Consider the following 8,210-nt stretch of genomic DNA (forward strand, 5'->3'; position numbering starts at 1 on the left):
TTAAATAACAGAATTTTACGGAGCTCCCGTCGTGGCGCAGTGGTTAACAAATCCGACTGGGAACCATGAGGTTGCGGGTTCGGTCCCTGCCCTTGCTCAGTGGGTTAACGATCCGGCGTTGCCATGAGCTGTGGTGTAGGTCGCAGACGCGGCTCGGATCCCACGTTGCTGTGGCTCTGGCGTAGGCCTGTGGCTGCAGCTCCGATTCAACCCCTAGCCTGGGAACCTCCATATGCCGCGGGAGCGGCCGAAGAAATTGCAAAAAAAGACAAAATAAATAAATAAATAAATAAAATAAAATAACAGAATTTTAGGATTGTAATATTTCTAAATTCTCTCTAAAGTTTACTGTAGGATACAAACTCTAAGTGACCTACAGATTAGATTATCTCTAATGTCCCTCTTAAACCTTCAGAGGATGTCACATGAGAGAAATATTAATAGCTTCTATCTATTTAAGCCTATCTATGTGCTAGGTATAGTACTGAGCACTTCATGTTCATGCTCTCAATTTATACTCATGACATCCTCATGGGATGCCTATTAACCCCACTGTAATATGAAATAATTTTAAAGTGTATTTTAATCAAGATAGCAGTGCTTCCAGAAATACTTATCATTCACTGTATTCATTCTGGTACTGAGCTAAGAATACGGTACCTTTACTTGCTTAATTTACAACTTATGATTAAAAAATTTCAATATCTCTACCAACAAAATTAGGCTGAATTATCAAAACCTTCAGGAATTGGGGAAATGTTCACAGCACCTAACAAGTCAGAGAAATAATTACCTGTTTCTTGAAATATTTTTTACACTGTGGCATAATGAAAGAGTACTTTTTATATTTTTCATCCATGATTCCCTGTGTTCTTCCAGTAACTTTTTTTTCTCCTTTGTACAACTTGACAAGAAAAAAAAAATCACCTTATAATTGTTTGAAGATATTTGTAATTTCAATCTGTTTTTCAATAGAAATTGAAGGCTGGGTTCAAAATCCCAGTTTGTTCACCTGATAAGTTAACTTGTTTAGGCCTCAATTTCAATGACATAACTTGGATGGTAAGACCTATGAGAAGGCTGTAAGAGTTAGCAGGCCCTCAATAAAAATTACATTTCTCTTCCTTTTATCCTCAAATTAAATATCAGCTAAGGGCCAATTCTATTGAAGCATTTTTGCATGTCTAATAAGAGCCAAGGGAGGACATGATGAAGAAGTTAATCTAACATTATTCAATGTAACTGGAAATTAACATTTTCAATGTCCCAAACCCATCATCCCTCAAAATCATCTGTAACCTAAAGAAGCATTCTGTTTGAGATTTTATAATTACTGGTATTATTTCTCAAATAGAAAAGTATATCATGAAATGCATTGAGTGCCTGCATAATTTATCAGTTACATTATCTAGAGTCTTCTGTTTTACTTTTCCTTATGGTAAAAGACACAGAACCATTCTTGAAAAGAAGTGTTCCTTCCTCTCTCCCTTCACCCACACAACTAACTGCCAAGAAATTTTGATTCATATTTCTCTCTAAAAGGAGGCAGATAAATTGGAGCCTTTCTTCTCAACTCCACAAGACCGTGTGTATAATTCATCTATTTAGTTAACTATCACCAACCCAAGTGGATAGTATCCATTTTATGAATAACTCACAATTAAGTCATTTATTAATGAAGGTAAGTTACCCTTAGCAAATATTAGGAAACCAAATGTTTAAAAAGAAACAATCTTTGGGAATTAAATTACATAATCCACTGCTTCCCTTACTGGCAAATAAAACAGAACTAGTATACTAGAATTTTATTAAACAATCTATAAAATTCAATGTAATACAGTAATCCTTTATTCCATCCTAAAGTTTTAATACAAAAAGGGGCTTCATAAAGCTCATGTGAAAGGTGGAACCAGGAGAAGACCCAAGAACAGATTTTCCGGTAATCTAAAGTACTATAAAATATGTTATGAGGTTTCAGGTAAAAAGTTGACAAAATGAAAGTATGTCAGTATAACACTCATAATTTAGTAACATAAAATAAAAGTTCATTGTGTTCTTCCTGTTTAGTTTTATTTCCTAGGATATTTTAGGAGGTAGCAGAGTTTTACAAAACAGTCAACTGCATTTGTTCTTAAAATAATTTACTGTCACTATTCACTGTGTTTCACAAGCTAAATTTATTTGTTTGTTCTTAAAGTTGATTTCAAGAAATGGAATAAGAGTAGCTAAAAAGTTCTCCAAAAATGTTCTGGTCCACAAATAAAATTCCAAATTCTACAGCAATTAAGGATTATCTGCTCACATAAATTAACAAAGCTAAATGTAACTAAAACCAAGTTGCTCATTAATGATATAAAAAGCAAAACATAGCAAAAAAAAAAAAAACGACTTTCTGCCTGTGTATATTAAAAAGACCAACTGTAAACCAATTTTTTAGAAATTTAAAATTCCTATAGATACAAAGTCTAAGGATAAAATGATTTCTACATGTAAAATGTAGTTAGAAGACAAGCTCTGTAACCTCTAAACCTGAAACTCTAAATCCTGAATGCCAATACCAAAAAAAATTTTTTCCAATAAACTTACTTTTTAAAATAGAGAGCAATGCCAAGAAAATTAACATACCCTTTATACCAAGACAATTTTCACCATCAAACCAACTTAATATTGTGGGAAGCCAGGGATGAAATCAAAAGCAGTTTAAGGTATTAAAAAACTTACCTGAAAATGTCAACCCCACCCTTTTTTCTTTCAAGGCTTGGAAAGACATTAAATCAAATTTCAGCAAACATGATGCCCATTTCTGCTTAACTGTATTTCCTACTTGTTACCAGAATGAAATTAATGGCCAACTTTAATTAATATATAAAGAATATTCACATATTCACTCATTTAATCACTATCTCTACTTGACAAAAGAGGAAACTAAGATACAAAGAGGTTAAGTAATTTCTTCAAGATAACAGAGCTGGCGGTAGTAGTGCCAATTAATACATCCAAGGTAATTAATGAATAATGGGATGGGGTGGAAAAAGGAGTAGTTAATTTTTTTCCTAAAATAGTTTGCAAAATAAGTGTTATGAATAAGAACAAAATGTTTAAACTATAAATATATATAAGTAACACAAATTTTACTCCTAGACAAGTACTTTGGTGCTTTAATATTTGATTATGGTCAAACACCTTACATCAAAGCGTATTGGCATTCAACCAAGTAAATAATTTACTGTCACTGTTTTGATAGTGTATTTTTACAGGCTAAATAAAATATATTGTAATTTAAAAGAGGGGGCGTTGGTGATGTAACTGGAGCAATAGTTTCAGGAAAACTAGTTTATTAGCAGTTAATTAGAAAAGAGCTTGTGTGTCGGGGAAAGGGGATAAGAAAAGGAGAGATGGCAATTCCACTGCCTTAACCCCACCTCCCAAGAAAGTAACTAAATCACCGTGGGTCAGCGCCTAAGCCAACTGGAGAATTGGCCCAGCGGGATCTCAAGAGGGGATGACAGGAGACCCTAGCAGAGGGGGAGGGGTGGCGATGACAGGAGAGGGGCGGTAGAGAGAGGGCCAGCCTCTCATCTCCGAAAAAGGGGAGAATACAGGGGGCAAGGGGCGGAGAAGGGAAGGCAGGAAATGTTTCAGAGATTCCAAATGAAGTGACAAGAAATTGAGTAGGAAACACAAGAAAGGCGGGACCCTCGGGCAGAAAGGGGTCTGTCTGGAGATGGGGAGGCATGTCAGCACAGAGCTTTCCTGTCAGCCGACCCTCCTCTCCAGCCCCTCACCCCGTCCAAACTCTCACTTTCTCTGCAACCCTATACCTGCGCGGGTCATCCCCGTTCTGCTCCCCGCCCCCCACCCCAAGCCGGATAGAAGGAGGGAGGAGATTCACCCTCACTCTCCTTTTTGGGCTGGTGGAGCCAGCGCCGAACACAGCCGATTTGGGGACGAAAAGGCCAAGAGAAGCAGGGAGGCCCAGGACCCGGCTGACAAGTCCGGGCGGCCGACCAGCGCCTCACCTGACAGAAGCGTCGGCAGTAATCCCGACTGCTGATCCCGACGCCGCCGCCACCGCAGCTGCCGCCGCCTGCGCCGCCTCTGCCGTCGCCCGTAGTTCTAAGCCCAGTAGGGCCTGGCGGGGACTCCACAATGGCCACAAGCTCTTCTCCGAGGCGTTCGGCCTCTTGATCGCTCTCTTCTTCCGCCATGAGGCTCTCGCCGCCCAGCGCGTACCAGCCCCTGCGCCGCCGCGGCTGTAGCTGCCTAGGCTAACCTCCTCCTCCTCCTCCTCTAGTTCCCTCCCCCTTCCCTCCGCCCCAGCCGGACAGGGGCCTCTCGGCTGTCCCTACTTCCGGCTCCGCCCACCCACGCCCCCAGTTTTCATTGGAGAACTCTAGCCGCCAATCATGCGCATGCCCGCCCTTCCATCACTATTGGTCAAATCAGCTATCTGTTTGATAGATCCGCAGTCCATTGGTCAATGTTGCTCGGCCGTTGCTGGGGACCGCCTACGAGCTCAGCCATTGGCGGCGCAGGAGGACGGGGCGCGGTGGGGGACACGGCGGCCACCGCGGGGCTCGGTCGGGCAACGGCGGCGGCGACGGCGGCGGCGACGGCGGCGGCGACGACTGGTCCTCTTCCTCCCTCACCCAATTGCTCCTCCTTTTTTTCCTCCTCCTTTCCTTTCCGGCCGAGTATCGTCCACTTCCCCTAGCGGCCGCCCTGATCCTACGGTACCGAGGAGCTAGGGAGGCCGAGGGTGGGCCCGGCCTTTGGTGCGGGCTTTGGGCCCGGGGCCTTCAGTCCCGAAGCTGGAGCCGGGGGCGGGGCCGGGGCGCCGTTGTCCGCGGGAGGAAGAGGGAGGAGACGGGAAGCCTGACAGCAGCCGCCTCCGCCAGGCGCCTGCAGCGTCCTCCCTTGAGACTGCCGCCAACTCGGCTGTCGAGTGCCTGGGCCCACAACCGGCAGCTGGGACTCAGCCCTGCCGAGCTAGCGGGACAGAGGCTGTGGGGCGCCGACGTGCTGTGCTTCGCGCGGGAGGAGGGAGTCTAGACGCCGGGAGCGTCCCGAGCCCCGCCTTTCCCTCCTCGCGAACCCTGGGGCCTGGGGCGCGCGAGGAGGTGCTGAGCCGGGCGGACGACTGAGAAGGGACCGGGATGAGGAATGTTGGAGTGAACGTCGGGATCCAGATTTGTGGTGTGGACTAACTAGAACAATTTTAAACACACCTGGGTGGTGGCTGTTGTGGAAGTACTTGTTCGTTTTTTCATCCACCTTTCTTTTTTATCCCCTCCCCCATTTTTTCTTTCCATTTGCTTTTCGTGTTTTACAGTAAAGGCATGACTTCACGGCACCTCAGGGAAGATAGGGTGCAAGCCCAGAAACTATTTCCTCACCACCACTTGTTGAAAAACTGATTTGAAGGCATCTCTGGATTTGAACAAACGGAAAGTGCCAGGATTTTATGCGTCTTTGGTTTTGCGCTAAAGACCCATCACTACTAGGCATCAAGACGGAAAAAACTGGAAACTAATCCGGTAAACATTTAAACTTGAAAACTTACGATGAGTTTTGTTTTTATCTAGTAAATGATTTGTTGCTTCTCTCTCTTTGTTGTTGTTCTTGGCCAATCCCTGCGCTTAACTTCTTAACTTCCTTGTTTAAAATATCTTCTGTAGAAAACACAGAAGTTTTGTTCTTTGGTTCTGTAAACTCGAGCATCTTCTACTGGGTGGATGTTTGACTCCTAAGTAACACAAATATACTTTAAAATATACAAGATTTTGGAACGTATAGGCCTTTCACATTAGCACAAGTGATTAAGAGCTCTGTGGTTCAAAGAATAACGAACATGTTTTAGAGTTTGAAATCCAAAAACAGAAGACTTTTCAGCTAGAAAGATTTAGGCATTAATGGGGAGAAATATGTAATTTTTTCATAACTAGCTTAGAACCATTAATTATAGTTGGCACTGGTTTGCTATATGATTATAAAGCACATAACAGTAACTTAAAGCACAAATATGTAATGGTAATTCGCTATTTAGTAAGTGGGAATTGTCTTAGCTGCCATTGAAAATCTATAGCCTAAATGATATTTGATACCTAAGAGCCTTGCATTAAACAGACTTTTAATGGAAAAAAAATTAAATATATTAAAACCTAAACTGATCATACTTTCCACAATTTCTGTGAAATGTTGAGTTATTCTCTCAGGTTATGTCCACAGGTGTCTAACACAAATTCTTATGGAAAGATTTTATGCTGCCCAGTTATGAATTTTCTAGCACAGATTAATGGAATACTCCATTGTTTCTGATTACACTTATAAAGCATAGTTTCTTGACCACACTTGGAAATCTTTCTCTAATATATTTTTATCAGGACAGAATTCCATCTTGAATTCTATCAAGTTCATGTCAATTTCTTGTATCTAGGTTAATGTAATAAGAGCTCAATTTCCAATTGCCCCAGGGAACAAATAATTATCACTGACAGTCTTTGTTCATGATCTCAAATGTTCAGTGCCCATAACTTTATGATTTTGACAGTGATCACAAAAAAAATGTTGTTGGGATAAACTGAGAAATTATTAAGCTGCTTCTGAGTTAAATATTTGGAAAAATAGTAAAGATAATCGTCTACTTAATCCACATCAACAAATCGTGACTGAGCACCTATCAGATATAAGATACTGTGCTAAGTTCTTAATTTTGGTCTAACTTAATAGTTAATAAGTGAAATAAATATTAACAAATGTAAATATTAGTCTCTAATAGAAAAAAGAAAAGTGTTAGGACAGGCATTTGCATATCTTGACTATCGCCTTTTGGAAAGCTCTCAGAGCTATATATATATATACATATATATATATTAAAAATTACTTGGAGCTCTATATTTTATATTTTTGACTTTAAAATTTAATGTCATTGTTTCTGTTTTTAGTTGCTTTTGGTCTGTGTTCTTTCTTAGTTTTTACTTATTTTCTTAAAACAATTTAAACTTGAACACAATATAAATTGGATGAGAGTAATACAATTAATACCATAAATGTTGACTAGTAATTAGGTTTTTCTAAAGGATAGTGATATCTGGGGTAGTTGGAGTTCTTTTTTCACAGTTATAATTTATTTGTATTTCATCAAAATCAAGGAGTGGACCTAGTTTTTACTAGTAACTTGCTCTGGTTTTGCCTTCTCTTACACATTTCAGGTAAGTTAAGACCTAATAGACACACAGTCTATTAATTTAAGTTTTCTGAAACCTTTAATCTTTAAATATTTATACCTACCCTTTATTGTTAATTAGTTGCCAAATGAAGTGTTGTTATAAAGCTTATCTTTGTATCTTTTGTCTTGAAAGAACCTAATTCAGTCAGAATGGAAAGATTTGTAGTGACAGCACCACCTGCTAGAAACCGGTCTAAGACTGCTTTGTATGTGACTCCCCTGGATCGAGTCACTGAGTTTGGAGGTGAGCTGCATGAAGATGGAGGAAAACTCTTCTGCACTTCTTGCAATGTGGTTCTGAATCATGTTCGCAAGTCTGCCATTAGTGACCACCTCAAGTCAAAGACTCACACAAAGAGAAAGGCAGAATTTGAAGAGCAGAATGTGAGAAAGAAGCAGAGGCCTCTAACTGCATCCCTTCAGTGCAACAGTACTGCGCAAACAGAGAAAGTCAGTGTTATCCAGGACTTTGTGAAAATGTGCCTGGAAGCTAACATCCCACTTGAGAAGGCTGATCACCCAGCAGTCCGTGCTTTCCTGTCTCGCCATGTGAAGAATGGAGGCTCCATACCCAAGTCAGACCAGCTGAGGAGAGCATATCTGCCTGATGGATACGAGAATGAGAATCAACTCCTTAACTCACAAGATTGTTGACAAGGAGGTTACCACCATTGTGATCAAGATAAATAATGTGGAGTATTAAAGTTATGTGTTGATTGTGTGGTTCATTTTTATATTTATTTCATTTTAAATCATGTGATGCAGAATAGTTTTGCAATGTATATATATAGTTGCAGGCAAAAAAAAAAAAAAAAAAACCACAAACAAAAAAAAAAAAGCTCACTTCAAAACGTATTGTTAATTTTAGTCACCAATGGTGTAAAGCAAAACTTAGGGTTTAGAGTGTGCTAGGATACCTGAAACCTGATGGTTATCTTTAAAATTGATGGTTTTTCTCCTGAAATGTTTGTGCATGGAAGAA

The 8,210-nt window shown here is 40.4% G+C and overlaps 2 protein-coding genes across 3 annotated transcripts in view; one reads left to right on the top strand and one right to left on the bottom strand.

Annotated features, from left to right (window-relative positions):
• ZNF654 (zinc finger protein 654) overlaps window positions 1–4,291 on the bottom strand; it is an 83,321-nt gene extending 79,030 nt beyond the window's left edge. For both annotated transcript variants that reach the window (XM_047794366.1, XM_047794365.1), the window contains exon 1: window positions 4,020–4,291. In XM_047794366.1, the coding sequence (XP_047650322.1) occupies window positions 4,020–4,208 (189 nt within the window). In that variant the 5' untranslated portion in view covers window positions 4,209–4,291. The remainder of the gene's footprint in view (window positions 1–4,019) is intronic.
• Window positions 4,292–4,607: 316 nt separating this feature from the next.
• Window positions 4,608–7,944, top strand: CGGBP1 (CGG triplet repeat binding protein 1). Its single transcript, XM_047794371.1, has 3 exons — window positions 4,608–4,733; window positions 5,333–5,537; window positions 7,362–7,944. Exon 3 carries the CDS (start codon window positions 7,379–7,381, stop codon window positions 7,880–7,882), a length of 504 nt encoding a protein of 167 aa, XP_047650327.1. The 5' UTR covers window positions 4,608–4,733; window positions 5,333–5,537; window positions 7,362–7,378; the 3' UTR covers window positions 7,883–7,944.
• The last annotated feature ends 266 nt before the right edge of the window (window positions 7,945–8,210 follow it).

The sequence above is a fragment of the Phacochoerus africanus genome, chromosome 1 (assembly GCF_016906955.1).
Source record: "Phacochoerus africanus isolate WHEZ1 chromosome 1, ROS_Pafr_v1, whole genome shotgun sequence".
NCBI lineage: Eukaryota > Metazoa > Chordata > Mammalia > Artiodactyla > Suidae > Phacochoerus > Phacochoerus africanus.